General features: G+C 38.6%; 1 protein-coding gene across 3 annotated transcripts in view; it reads left to right on the top strand.

Moving 5' to 3' along the window:
- The window catches only part of ARHGAP15 (Rho GTPase activating protein 15), a 978,992-nt gene extending 965,970 nt beyond the window's left edge, over window positions 1-13,022 (top strand). For all 3 annotated transcript variants that reach the window (XM_077447752.1, XM_077447751.1, XM_077447750.1), the window contains exon 15: window positions 11,164-13,022. In XM_077447752.1, coding sequence (XP_077303878.1) covers window positions 11,164-11,335 — 172 coding nt within the window. In that variant the 3' untranslated portion in view covers window positions 11,336-13,022. The remainder of the gene's footprint in view (window positions 1-11,163) is intronic.
- Window positions 13,023-15,968: the final 2,946 nt, after the last annotated feature.

The following is a 15,968-nucleotide window of genomic DNA, read 5'->3' as shown; positions in this document are numbered from 1 at the left end:
CCCTTGCTGATGGGAGGAGGTTTGCACTCAAAATCTCACGATACATGGCCCCATTCATTCTTTCATGTACACGGATCAGTCGTCCTGTTCCCTTTGCAGAGAAACAGCCCCAAAGCATGATGTTGGCACCCCCATGCTTCACAGTAGGTATGGTGTTCTTTGGTTGCAACTCAGCATTCTCTCTCCTTCAAACACAACGAGTTGTGTTTCTACCAAACAACTCTACTTTGGTTTCATCTGACCATATGATATTCTCCCAATCCTCTTCTGGATCATCCAAATGCTCTCTAGCAAACCTCAGACGGGCCTGGACATGTACTGGATTAAGCAGAGGGACACGTCTGGCACTGCAGGATCTGAGTCCCTGGCGGCGTAGTGTGTTATTGATGGTAGCCTTTGTTACGTTGGTCCCAGCTCTCTACAGGTCATTCACTAGGTCCCCCATGTGGTTCTGGGATTTTTGCTCACCGTTCTTGTGATCATTTTGACCCCACGGGAAGGAGATCTTGCGTGAAGCCCCAGATCGAGGGAGATTATCAGTGGTCTTGTATGTCTTCCATTTTCTAATTATTGCTCCCCCAGTTGATTTCTTCACATTAAGCTGCATGCCTATTGCAGATTCAGTCTTCCCAGCCTGGTGCCGGTCTACAATTTTGTTTCTGGTGTCCTTCGACAGCTCTTCGGTCTTCACCATAGTGGAGTTTAGAGTGTGGCTGTTTGAGGTTGTGGACAGGTGTCTTTTATACTGATAATAAGTTCAAACAGGTGCCATTAATACAGGTAATGAGTGGAGGACAGAGGAGCCCCTTGAAGAAGAAGATACAGGTCCGTGAGAGCCAGAAATGTTGCTTGTTTGTAGGTGACCAAATACATATTTTCTAACATAATTTGCAAATAAATTCTTTCAAAAATCAGACAATCTGATTGTCTGGATTTGTTTCCACATTTTGTCTCTCATAGTTGAGGTATACCTATGATGATAATTACAGGCCTCTCTCATCTTTTTAAGTGGGAGAACTTGCACAATTGGTGGCTGACTAAATACTTTTTCTCCCCACTGTATATCTGTATATATATAAATATATATATATATATATATATATATATATATATATATATATATATATATATATATATATATATAATCTCTATCCCAGAATGAAAGCAAGTTTTAAAGTGACTTACTAAGCTATTGCTAGACTTGCCAGGCTTCACAAGTTTGTTGCACGATTGCAGCAAGACCACATTGCATGACTCCAGATCAACTTTCTTTCCAAACATTCTGCAAGTCTGCTGCAAGTTCTGGTTCAGTTATGTTGTGCAATAGTCATCCCACCACAGGGGGCACTGTAACTTGCAGAGCTCTTGCTGTAAACTCACCAGTGCAACTTTGCTCTTGCAAGAGGCTTACCACGCAACTTTGCTACAAATTAGAAAAGTGTCGACTTGTGCTTCAAGTGCTCTGCAAGTGTACAACTTGCCAGTGAAAATGGGCAACAAGTTAACAGACTTACAATCCAACACTGCCGTAAATTTGTGGCAAGTTATCCATAACAATTTCCCATAATATATTTATATTTTTTTGTGCATGTTTATTTATAAGTGCACCATGTTTAAAGTCAAGCAGCATGTGTTATTTACTAACTCTCACAGTTTCATCTTTTAACATTCGTTTTGCAATGTGCCTGTATGCATGTGTTATTAACCATATTATGCATATATGTTTGATAAACTTTAGTAGATCATTGTGGGAAGGAAAAGATTTTGACTATTGGCTTTGCAGCTCTGTTTTTTTTTTTTTTTTAAAGATAAGCTATGGGGGGACTTTATTGCAGTTTTTCCTGTATGTTTTATCAGTGTGTGTGTGGAAGATATGGGCCACCTGGTGTAGAACATGTGAGCATGACTATGAAATCAAAAATACCGTATATACTCGAGTATAGGCCGACCCGAATATAAGCCGAGGCCCCCAATTTACCCCCAAAAAAACTGGCAAACTTATTGACTCGTGTATAAGCCGAGGGTGAGACATGCCTGTCCATCCCTGTGTGTGTGTCCGTCCATCCCTGTGTGTCCGTCCATCCCTGTGTGTCCGTCCATCCCTGTGTGTCCGTCCATCCATCCCTGTGTGTGTGTGTGTCCATCCATCCATCCATCCCTGTGTGTGTGTGTCTCCATCCATCCATCCATCCATCCCTGTGTGTGTGTGTCTCCATCCATCCACCCATCCCTGTGTGTGTCTCCATCCATCCACCCATCCCTGTGTGTGTGTGTGTGTGTGTGTGTGTGTGTGTGTGTGTATGTGTATGTGTATGTGTATGTGTGTGTGTGTGTGTGTGTGTGTGTGTGTGTGTGTGTGTGTGTGTGTGTGTGTGTGTGTGTGTGTGTGTCCAGCCTACCTTTGTCCCGAGCCTCCGTCCCGTGCCTTGCCTCCTTGCCTCCGTACCGTCCCGTGCCGTGCCGTGCCTTGCCGTCGTGTCGTGCCTTGCCTTGCCTCCGTCCCGTCCCGTCCCGTCCCGTGCCGTGCCGTGCCTTGCCTTGCCTTGCCTTGCCTCCGTCCCGTGCCCTCTTCGGCGGCCATTGTAAAATTCAAAAGCCGCGCCTCCTCCTTCGCCTGTGATAGGCGGAACACTGAATTTCCCAGCAGCCTGTGTTCCGCCTATCACTGCCTTCGTATCATCCTCGTCCGTAGTACGAGGATGATACGATGTCCGTGATAGGCGGAACACAGGCTGCTGGGAAATTCAGTGTTCCGCCTATCACAGGCGAAGGCGGAGCCGGAGGCGCGGCTTTTGAATAGAATGGCCGCTGTCTGTCTGCTCGACACGCTGATCGAGCGGGCAGACAGCGATGACTCGAGTATAAGCCGAGGGGGGCACTTTCAGCCTCAAAAAAGAGGCTGAAAATCTCGGCTTATACTCGAGTATATACGGTATTGTTTTTTAATGAAGAGACTTCGCAATTCCATGTGACTTTCAGGATAATCAGCTTTCCATAGATACAAAAGAACAGCTTCTAAGTATTTAAGTGTATCAAAGCCAAAACTTAGAGTAATTCCACTTTTGTTGAGAAAGAAACATTCCCCTCTGGAAGATAAATGAACTTTGCAGGGATTTTAACAAACTTTGATGCAGATTCCTACTGTAGCGGCCATAACCCTTGACAGGGCGGCCTTAACTTTTGGGCTTACCAGTTACCTCCGTTTGGCTTGTTCTTCCACGTCTAGGGGTTCCCAGAGTTAGTACCCAACAACCTTGGATGCTGACACCAATAAAGTCATTTTGAAAGGTTTTTATTTGCAGGGGTAACATCCAACATACACAGTCTCATATGGGAACAGAGGGCAAGGGTGAAAGAACTCAGGCACCTTGAACTTCAAATATCACAAAGTTTCTAGTATCACCCAGAGAGTAGCCACTCGCAGCTGGGGGGGCTACTCAGGTCCAGAATCAGGAACAGACCACTAAGGCTTCACGAACCTCGAACATGTGACTTCAACATCTTAAGTACCCTTCGCCATACTCCTCAGCATGGGCCTGGCGCACCCACTGATTGGCTCCGGAAAAGCTGATACCCAAAACGTCCAACCAGGCCTGGTTCTGAGCCTGTCATGTGCACCTAACTGTACACATGACCAGGCAGAGCCCTAACACAGCCCAGCCAAACTGATGTCAAAATTAAACCTACACAATTTACCCTCAGAACCCCACTACTGTTCTGAGGCAAAAAACTAAATTTGTACATGAATGACACTTTGTCCAAAGTGTCACCGCTACACTACATTTTGTTATTCTGAGGGAATAGCTGTTTGTATGTCTGTGGCCATGTGTTGAGTGAATCTGTATGGGAGTGGTTTAACAACTATCAATCAGCTGCTGCACCTGCAGCGCTCTGAAAGGAAAGTGACAGGGACTGCATCCCTTTGATCGTGATTTCACTTTGAGAGTATCTCACCAAAAAATGGCATTCTTGTTGCAGGGGATGCCCAAAATCCAACTTGTATCTTAGTGTAGACTTACATTTCTGGGGGCGTTCTGTACACCATCTGTGTACAGAACACCTCCAGGTAGTCATATTGCATTGCATTTTTAAGAAGATTACAGAACTGCAGATCGAAAAAGAAAGGTCATTTTTAATAACATTCAATTACAATATAACTTGTGGAGCAATTGTATATACTATATATCAATTTTTTTTTATTTGATCCTTTTTTTTCCCCCAAGAAAGTGGAGTTATCCTTTAAGGGTAGAGTGGCCAATGGCTAACATCTCTCTTTTTTTTTTTTTTTTGCTGTATCCCATTGGGAAGAATTCCCTTCAGTTTCTGTTCCACAGACACAAAAAGAAGTGAGAGGAAAATCTATCCATAATAATAGAAAATCATAGATGTCCCCACTGGACAATTTCACCTCTGTTCCAGTTTTAGTGACAACTGTAAAATGCTGGATTGCTTATTACATTCTGTATTGTAAAAATGTTCAGGACAAACATAGAAAGGGTGACTCTTTCCAGTGGGGACCAGATAGCAATAAAACCCCAACAGGCATTTCAATGTTTCCAAACTCCAAGCCCAATCTTTAAACAAATTAATTTTCTTTGTATTATGCCTGGTCACTGCTTCCTAATGGGAGGCCACATACATATAATTCCAATGTGAGTGCCAAACAATCATCCAAAAATCAAAGGTAATTTTAGTTATAGAACTGATTCAAAGCAAATTAAAGCCAAACCAAACATTGGGAACCAAACATTCTCCCTTCATCAGGGCTTAAAATTTTTGGCCTTGGGAGACATATGAGCTGATACCAAAAGCAGCTCCTTTGCTGCCTTCAGAGTGTTTGGCCCCTGAAACGCGTTGGCTTTATCCTGCTTTGTATCAATTTTATCAATCAATTAGCTTGGCCATTTAGACGTTTGTTTGGAACTCTCATTAGATTGTATGTATGTGGATTCTTAAACCTGGGTCATTATCTGTGGGCCCCATTTTGTGGAGTGCCAAACCAGAGCCAGTGTGCCCAGTGACCATTTCAGAAAGATAGATAGTTGAAGAGAAATCACTTGAGAGTTGTTTCCCAAAACTCCTACCACATCCCATAATACAACAATTTTTGAAAAAGGATGTCCTTTAGGGATTGTGACCAAAATTACAATATACAATTAAACAAGCCTAAAAATAGTAAATAGGACATGTATTACATATACAGCTGCTTGTTTTTTGGAACACACAAAGACTCCAGGCATGGGGTCACATGGACAGTGTGATCATAAAAGATCCCAACATGTTTCGGAAAACGGGGGGTATAAGTAAGTATTAGTATTATAATAAGTATTCATTTTCTTCCTCAGGGGTTAGACGGAAGCAAACTGTCTGATGTCTAATAAAGAAAAAGATTTATAAGTATGATAAAACACACAATATGCGTGTATATAGTACAATTAATTAGTGTAAACAGAGCAGAGCATATCAGAACATGGAGAAAACAATGCTCACAATTTCAATGCCCTTTTAGAGATTGTGCACAAGCCTCATTGAAGAGGGGCAGGGCCACGGGTTTCAGAAGCTGCTGTGCATGCCTGGAGTCTTCGTGTGTTCCAAAAAACAAGCAGCTGTATATGTAATACATGTCCTATTTACTGTTTTTAGGCTTATTTAATTGTATACTGTAATTTTGGTTACTTTGTAATAAAATTTGGATGTTTTATACACACTTTGGTACTCTCTCTTAGCTATCCCTTACTTTTCACTCCTACCCACACAATCCCTAAAGGGCATCCTTTTTCAAAAACAGTGACAGTTTCAGTGACACTTTGAAAATCGGAATCCAGCGTACTGTTTGTTCTTATGTTTTGTCTTAATAGAAGGGACTGAAATTGGGAAAACTGACATCAGAAAGGGTACCATGTGGGATAGGCTAGGCGGAGCCAGTCAGTCTTTGCAGCGCAATACACTGCCCATTTTGCAGGGGGTGGAATGCCTTGATGTACATAAAAGAGGGCACAGAAAAGCCATGGCCCCTATGCTAGTCAAGGTGGAAGTCATAGAGCTTCCAGGGTCCTGATGCTGCACCTGCACACAGTCACCCGCACAAGGAAGATACTTTTGCAAGTATGAATTGTTTTCCCAGCAATGATGCAATGAATGCATGTATAAAAGTTGAGATTAAAGTTCGGTATCAACACAAATCAGTATCTGTACTAGCTCCTATACAATTCCAAATAAAAGTGATACCATCCAAATATTCCTAAGTGAAAATTGAAACAAGCAAATATACAATGAAAAACAATAGTGTAACCCATGAAGGCAAAAGTTCAAAAGAATAAAGTCCCCATATCTTCCACTAAGTGTTCAATGTGTCCGCAAAACCAGGAGGCTCACCAAAATCTATTGACCCCTTAATCAAAAATCAAAATTTATTGAAAAACACTTTTCTCCAAAGGGATGAGTATACCAGATCGAATGTCCAACTCCTCTTTCCAGCTTGAATAGATATTTTGTCAGGGTTTCACTAAACTTACTCTACTCCTAAATACTTTGGCCTAGGGTACATATTAGAAAGAGAAAGGTATCTTCAAAGTGTGTCTTTTACAGCAATAATCCTAAATTTTGTTGGCATTGTACTTTCTTTAAACTAAATAAATTCCTTTAAATTTAAAGGAATTAGGGGGCTCACCAGATAGAGAAGACTCGTTATCATCTCAGTCAAAATAAGCATCCTACATAGTTACCCCAGATCCAGCCTTGTATTATTTTGAGTAAAATATTGCCTCTAAATCAGAGAAAGGAGGATTACGTGGATTGAAATTGGATTTGGTAATAGTTATAGCTTTTTTTGACTCACTTTGTAAGAAAAGGGGTAAAAAAATCTCTGGTGAGCCTTTAATGTACACCATCTGTGGTTGGCTTAAAAACACAGCATTTTTGAATGTGTTTAGGACTCACTTTGTAAAAGAAGGGGGTCAGTTTTTTTCTGGTGAGACTTTTGTATATACCATTGGTGGTGGGTTTAAAGATACAAGACTATTAAGTGGAATGCCATTTTGACTAACTTATCTTTTAAGCGGGTCATATATAGTACATCTGTGTATTTGTGGATCCACCTAATATGAAGAAAAGTGAAGAGGTTCTTCATTGGACACAAAAGGACCAGTGGAGGGGAATCTATGTAGGATGCTTGTTTTGACTTGGAGATACTAAAGAGTCTTTTCTATCTGGTGAGCTCCTTATTTCACTGATTTATAACGAAATTAAGTAATTTATTTAGTTTAAAGTGAATACAATACCAAAAAAGTTTAGGATTATTGCTATATGAGATACTGCACTATGGAGATTTGTTTCTTTTTCTAATATATACTATGAGCCTAAGAATTAAAGAGGAGAGTAAAGCTGGCCATACATTATACAATTTTCTTATTCAATTTCCTTTAGATGTACCTTCAGTTATGTAGTGCGTGGGTCTGATTGCATACAAATTGAAAGTGTTTAGGTTTGACATTATTTTATTTTATTTTTTTTGGTAAATCTAAAGAAAAATTGTATAATGTATGGCCAGCCTAAGTGGAGTAGAAACCCAACCCAATATCTATTCAAGCTAAAATGTAGTGGACATCTGGTAGATCTGGCATACTCATCCCTTTGGGGAAATTTTTTTTTGACCTTTATAATATTTGTGGACTTTATTCTATTGAACGTTTGCCCTCATAGACTGCATTATTGATTTGGAATTTATATTTACTTGTAGTAATTTTCATCTCGGAGTATTTAAATTCTACCACCTTCATTGGGCATTTTATAGGTGTTAGTGCTGATACTCATTTGTGGTGTTTAGGAGCACTGGGGATTGGGATTTTTATTAGCAGCTGGCCATATTAGTTGTTAGATATTGTTAGTTTTGGCGTAATCACAGCACAGTTCTTTTAGTAATTTGTACAGTTCTGCATGAAATGCCATAGCAGGGCCCAACAAATGGCAAAACCAAAACACAGGATAAATCTCTGAACTTAGAAGTCAGTATTTTTGGCAAAAAAACCCCCTGAGGCATGACATTAACTGCTATTGGCACCCTGCCACAGTAGCAAAGGACAGGTTTCTGACATGTTTTTTTGGTGCCATAGCTGGCCTAACCTTAATAGCATAGCCATCATTATTGTGGCACCAACTTCTTGCTTATTCTTCAGTTTAGTTAAAACATCTAAAACGTGTTCTATTGAGGATCCAATTCATTTAATTTCTTTTATCTAACAAAGACTATTTTTTGCTCATAAGAAAAACATCAGTTCTGCCTAAAATTAACTATGCAGTGAGCCAGTTATGCGGCCTAAAATGGAATAATGATTAGTTGCTTGTACATCTCGTGAAACAATGCTTTATTTTAGGAAAGGACTGAGTATCTTCTGATTGTGGTTATTCGGATGTAGCCATTCAAGAAAATATCAAATTGATTTAGCCATTTTCTGAAAAAGAAAATTGTCAAAAATTAGATTTTCCAAGCCAAAATACTTTCAAGGAAACTCCAGCCAGCACAGACTCTGCCAGTAAACCTACATAATATCTGCATTTTTAACTTCCCTAAGTTCCTCTTATTGACAGATAAAAGTCCATCCAAATAGTTTTCAAGTTTAAATAGAATAAGAAACTAGCACATTGTTGAAAAGGACTGTAAGGGCAAATCCTTCCAAGAACTCTATGTTTAACTTGGGTCTACAGCTATGGACATCTTTGATCTAGGCTGGAGCTCCTCTTCATTCTTTTTAGAGCAAAGCTCTATTGGACAATGATGCATTATATGATTGTCACACTCTACAGTCACTATGGAATGCCAAGATTCCCAAAGTGACCTTGCCAGAAAGGCCACAATTACCCCAGCAACCTAAGACAATGACCAATGCACAGACCCACTAGGAGAGACTCGAACAGAGGAGGGGGGGATACATTTTACACCTTTAACAACTGCCTTTTTTATTTGGGTACTGTCGGTTGTTGACCTTTAAGCTGAGGTAGAAGAGTACATTCCTTGGTAAGCAGTGCATACACAGGAGATGATAGCTGCAATGATCTCTTCTGATGATGACAGGCAGGTGCAAACTGGCCAACAACCAGACAAGTAAAAGAACCTGCCCCAATGACTATGTCCATCAAGGCAAGTGAAGGTTATGTCTCCCTGAAGTTTTCCCCTGCTTCTCACTTGAACGTGGTTGATCAGCAGAGCCAACCCCGTAGGTTGATGGAGGGCTTTGAAAATGTGCCGCTCCCTACAGACTATGGGAAATCGTACTTTTTGAAGATATGGTGCATCCAAATATGAAAATAGCAGATAGGTATTCACACCACAATAAAAGAGTGCAGATTAAAAATTCACTTCAATAGCCAAATCAATTGGGCAATTGGGCAGCAGATAGTCAATTGGGGAAAGCATTTTGTGATTTGTCCTTGGAGCTCCAAAACACTGCCCTTTGCAGCAAAGATCCTGTAACATTCCTAGTAAAATCCCATCTATCTAAAATATATCAAATAGGAAAAAGCAATAGAAATGTTTACATTTCCACAAGTGAAGAATTTCACTAACGTGCTTATGATTATTTAACTAAGTAAGAAATAAATGTAATAAACAATGAACAGCATTGTTCCTCCATTCTTTCCAGATTTGTAGTCGGGACTTATTACCTACATGGCCCTCTTATCCTACACTTTCTTGTGCCTACAAAAGCTCAAAGCCCACACAGAAAAACACAGAAGCCTCCATATTAGAGACTTGCAGAGTAGGACTATAAGTCAATAACATGGCCCACTTTTCTGACTGATGCAGCCCTGCTAGAATTGTGCATAATCACCAAGCAGAAATTATACAGTTTTGGATTTATATTATCCATGAACCATACAGCAGCAGTTTTGACTTGTAGCTCTCCCACAGCTTGATCTGTTTGTATTTAACCTGCTCAAACGTGCAGCAGATGTTGTGTACTTTGTGGGAACGTGGACTAGTGAGCACTGTTGTGGACCCATCCTTAAGCTAAAAATGGCTCCTCATAAGCCCCATTTTTTTTTTTTTTTTTTACACAGAAAGAAAAAAGAAAGTGAAAAAATTGTAAAATAGTAAAATGAAAAATAAAAATCAGCAGTATACAAATAACAATCAAATATGTACAAAAAATATAAAAAATATCCTAAATGCACCCAAAAAAATCACATACTCTAAATAAAGAAGTAGAATTTTTTTTTTCAAGCAAATTTCACCTAAGTAGCTCAATGAACAAAATTGAGAGTTTCCGCTTCGGTGAAATTTTGCCGCAGGCAAAATCGGCAATTTCACGGCAAAATCAATTTTGCCGAAAATACTCCACTCATCCCTAATTATTATGGTAATGAGGCTGCTGAAATGCCATTGGCTAAAATCTCTTCACAAGGCATGACAGGAAGGGAGGGAAAGCACCACAAAGGTATAAACGAAAGTTTGTTTTATCACTGTGGATGGACACTGTAGACCATATTTTTTTATTCACAGTTAATTATGGTCTTTTGAATTTTTTTATGTTTTGATCAGATCCAAATTCTTTCCAGTCAATTTTCTCATCATCTCCAGATGTTTTGTGACATGATTAGAGTTTTCCTTTAAATGGATTAAATTCGTTTGTGTCATTGAACATATATAACTCCGTTGTGTGATCAAGAAATTGTATTTTACAAATAAAGGGCCAGTCCACCCACGGTGATAGTTTAGCTATAGGGGGTGCATGGTGGGCTGAATTAGCCCCTAGCTCCATACGCTGTATGTCTTGGACATAGTAGATCTCATTGCTATAATTCCTAACTGTGCTTCTGTCCATCTGGGAGTTTCCTGTCTCCTATTATGTGTTCAAGCATCTCCTATTCAATTTTCTATTATATATATAATAATTGTAAAAAAGAAATCTCTGATAATGGCTATAACAGATCCGAGAACTGAAGAGCAAATACAACTCCATTTGAGACCCATTTAGGTATCTCTAAAAAAGAACAAATATTTCTCTTACTGCCTGCAGGACAGGTAAATGTTCAGTAAATTCATTTACAGAATGCCTCTTACTGAGTTTGATTATCGTAACAACAGGGTAATTTTAATCTTTTGTTCCCCAAGTTGTTGAGCTTACATTTTTTCTGAAATGTTTACTAAATGTTGTTTTCTTACAGGATTGTTATCAACGCATCTACAAACCTTATGTCCACGCAGAGTTTGGGAATTGTGTTCGGGCCAACTCTTCTGAGACCAGAAAACGAAACAGGAAGCATGGCCGTCTGCATGGTCTATCAAAACCAAATTGTAGAACTTATGATAACTAAATTTGAAGAAATTTTCTGCTAAATGTTGCACTTAAAGCTCAATCCTGGTCTTAGAGAAAAAAAAAAAAAATATATATATATATATATATATATATATATATATATATATATATATATATATATATATATATACATACACACACACACACACATTCCCTTCAAATTCCATCCACCTCCAGCTAATCTCTAGTTTTTGTGTTTTCAAGAAGTTCAGATTTTTTCCCCGAAACCACGGTCACTTGACAGCTGGGATACTTTTTTTCTTCTAGTCTATAACGTAGAAGAGTCCTATTTGCAGTGTATGCCAAGGTTGCTGTCCATTGGCTGTCATAAATGTCCATAAAATGGTCCTAATGAAGTCCTCAGAAGGTCTTTTAGTCCTAGAGTGACACTAAACACACATTGTTTAATTTACATTACTGCTTATATTTCTGTATGTATCGATATACAGCTGTCATATGACCAAGATCTCTCCCAGCCTGCCTGCAGGGAAACATAAGCAGGAGGAGCTTCTAATCCTCTGCTGCTGGTCACATGTTCAAAATAAATAAAAAAACAGCCTTTGGGATACAGAGTAGAATAAATAATTAATATCAATAATCTGTTTTAAATTGTCATACACATATATATTTGAAATCAAATCTTTACTATTTTGTGGAAACATGGTGTGGGTGGATTTCCGCCAGTCACAGGCTGTGTCTCAGAATAAGAGGGAGGTGAATCCACTATTAATCTACATGTAATATCCCGCCCCCATTGTGTTTAGCTGATTAGTGGGCATGGAGGAGGAGGAAGGGAGTGGGCTGTCATTTACCACTGTGTATACGCCCACATGTGTGACTCCATAGTCATATGGGCTGCTCAGATGTGATAGGGAGGAAATGCTCAGCATAGAAACTCACTGAAAACTGAGCATGTGCAGAGTTGCCGCTACAACTGCAAAATCCCAGCTGAATTGGGGACATAGACAGGAGGGGGATAGAGAGCAGCAGGATCAACCAGGTTTTTTGTGTTCAAAAAATGTATCTCATAGTGACTGAGCGAGTATAAACAGCACTGAATACAATGTATTCATAGTTTTTAATGATGTGGTTTTAGTGACACTTTAAAGGGGAATGCATCATGATGGTATAACATGAGGGGCAGCAACAATATCAGTTGGAGAACAGCTATGAGTCACTAACCTGGTGCTGCAGAGTCATGTGTAAGTGCACTCAGGTAAATTATTCTCAGTCTACAAAGCTTTTTTTTTTTGTTAATGTAGAGTGGCTAGGTGGATTGGAAACGTTTTTTTTTTTTTTCTTTTTGACCGGAGTTCCATTTAACAGATGTACAGATGTTGTATATTTCATCTTTGTGTATAAGTACATCTTTAAAAATAAAATAAATGAGATGACATACATATTATAGTTTGTAAATGTTTTGTCATTTTTTTGAACCTTGCATTATGTTTTTGTGCTTGAATTCATTTGGTTATGTTTCCTATTTTTTCTTATTAGCTAAACTCAAGACAATGTTCAGAAAATATACAGTAGCTTGAATTGTAATTAAGAAGCAATGTTTTCTATACACAGAACATTTATATGCCCCCCAAGTGGTTCCTTTATGAGTACAACATTCAATAAAATATTCTGGAAATTTCAACAAAAGTTTAATTACTTTAGACTTTCATTATTTCACAGTTGATAAGAATACGAAAAAAAATCAAATAGCAGATTAAAAAAATAGTCTTTTTCGGATCGTAGTTGAAATCTTTAATATAAAAACTCTACCAAACTTAAAATTTCAATATCATATGTATTAAAGAGATGCACATTAAAATGGGTTATGGGGAAAATCAAGTGTTTCTTTTTTTTTAAGTAATTTTAATTATTTTGCAATAAATTACAAAATAATATAATCAAACAGAAAGTAAAATAAGATATAATACAATTACAAAATAGAAACTATAATAATAATATAAGTTCCTTTTAATGTTTCAAAAGCTTTGGGTAGCGAAATAATATCTGATTTTGAGATATCACTATGTTTAGTCTTGAAACATGGACGAATAGTGTACTAAGGTAATGCACTATAGTATTAATATCAATTCAGTAAGGCTTTTGAAGCGGAATGCTTTATGAATAAGTTGGAGAAAATAAATTCATACTTCTATTTCTTAACCGGGCGAGAGCAATAGACAGGCAACTAGAGTGATGGGCTTTTTTGATAAAGAACCTAGTATGGTCTACAAACAAATTGTAATTGAAGCATCCTGCATTAAAGTGGATCTAAACTATAAAAAATATATATGGTATAGGGAACGTACATATGTGTTAAGCAGCACCCAGAAATAGATTTTTTCTTGAATTCCCCCTCAAAAGTAGAAGTGAACATCCTGTACCTATGCACCCCTGTGCCTCATAGATGTACTGTATATCTGCAGTGTGAGATCATCAAAGTCACTGCTAGTCGCTTGGGTTTGTTGCTATTGTGCTTTGGTCATAAGGGGCATCTCTGACATGGAATATCCTGCTCATCTACCAAAATGGATGCCTCCACGGAGAGATACAATGCAGAACAAGGCCTGGTAAGTCAGTAATGAGAAAAAGATCAGCTGTAGGCAATGCTAGTGACTAGTCCTTTGTTCTACGCTTAGTTTTTTGGGCACAGCTTCAACATTTAAAATCCCATTTTAAATGTTTATTTGTAAAATATTTTTTTTTTTCACACAAAAATAAAAAAATAAATGTATACACAGCCAATCTATAAGCTTGTAAACATTCAAACCCATTAAAATAAAATTGACCAAAAAAACATTAAAGCTTCTCTTTATCTTGGTCTTTAAAAAACTGCAAGTACAGCCTTCAAACATTAACTTGCAATCGGTAATCTAAAAACATGTCTTTATTGCCAGCTTTTGATAGTGAAACTTGAGAAAAACATTTCCAAAAAATGGCCCTTAATTCCACCTTTATACAAAGACAAACATAACGCTTATTTCAGCTGTGATATGTTTCTCATATTTCCCTGTCTAATTGTGCCATTATTAAAGCTAATTACGTGTGGCTAATTCTTGTCATTGGCTTCCTAATATGTGTAGTGTAATTAAGGATATTGCAGTAAGAGTGAAGCACATCTCTGAATTGCCCTTCCCATTGAAAGAGTTAATTGAATTACAGTCCCTTCTTAGTTTATTTTACACACCTTGATTGAGTGATAAATAGAAAAGTTGTATAATTTTAAAGCTCAAGTCTGGGCAATTTTGAAAAAGGTCCCCCAGCCACTGTTTGAAATAAAAAACGCCTCTGGCTATAATATACACCTAATGTTTGACACTGTTCTCCGCAGTACCTTCTCTCTGCCACAAGATGTCCTCTGACTTCCAGAATAAATGATGTCCAGTGTTATTCAACCCAGAGGACATACTATGAGTGCAGGGCATAATGGACATGGCCCTTAAAGTGGTTGCAAACCCTTTACACCCACTTTAAACTACAGGCAAGCCTATAATTAGGCTTGCATGTAGCTACACTGGATATCTCCTAAACCTGCACAGTTTAGGAGATATCCCTGTATTTGCATGTGCCGACATCATCTGCACATGCGCACTTAAGCAAACTGAAGCAATGGCAGGTACGTGCCGTTGCTTCAGTTGTACTGTGCCATTCCTGACGGCTCCCACGCACAGGAGTGATGTCATCGCGGCTCTGGCCAATCACATCCGGAGCTGCGATACCCGACATATCTGGCAAAGTCAGCTACAAGAATTTCATCTTTGGTAGGATATTTGACAAGGTGCTGTATGTCTAAAGATGTCTAAAGGGATACTAGTGTAATTCAATGTTTGTCGGTTGGTACTTGCCTCTAAATCAGTGTTTCTCAATCTTTTTTCAGTCAGAGCACCCTTTAAAAGTATGGACAGTCACAAGGCACCCCATTCTAAAATGTACAAAATTTTTCTGATAGTTTTACACAATGCGGCAGCATCGACACACGTAGGACACCCAACATTAGAGGTGATTTATTCTTACAAAGCAAATACAGTTTTGCACACTGGTACCGTCTAGTATTCCAGTGTCTCTCCATCACTCAGTTAATGTGACCCCAGTGTTGATGGAAAGGGGCAAACAAGGATGCTGGGCAGGCGGTCAACACTTTTCTTATCAACACTGATGACATTAAAGTGGAAGTAAACTCCCCTATCGTTTTCAGCCAAGGAAGCTGCCATCTTTGCCTCTGTTTAATCTTTAACTGCTATGGTGCTGCACATGTGATTCGTTATGACACCAGCCATCGGATGGTTTGATAGTTTGGCTGAGAGCACAGCCAATGTGCAGTTAGCATTCCCGGCATGCCTTTTTTTTTTAACTGTTTAAATCGATGGGTTTATTTCCACTTTAATTAAAAAATAAGCTGCACTGTGAAAAAAAAGTGAAATTAACATATAATAATGTATATAGTCCTGCTGTAAATAGTGACGGCTATATAGTCCTTTGTGAACTATGCAATAATTGATGTACCAACACTGACAGCATATAACTATATGCAAATATCCAATTATGTACACGAAAATTACAATAATTGGAATGATGACAAACCCTACTAGAACAGTCCACACTGTAGTGTTTGGGATGAAGAAAAGATTAGTAATTAAGCGACACTTCCAACATAAG

Source organism: Lithobates pipiens, unplaced genomic scaffold (genome assembly GCF_037356315.1).
Source record: "Lithobates pipiens isolate NorthernLeopardFrog02 unplaced genomic scaffold, aLitPip1_a1.2 Scaffold_22, whole genome shotgun sequence".
NCBI lineage: Eukaryota > Metazoa > Chordata > Amphibia > Anura > Ranidae > Lithobates > Lithobates pipiens.
The sequence above is the reverse complement of the archived record's forward strand: the minus strand, read 5'-3'. Positions and strand labels throughout refer to the sequence as shown.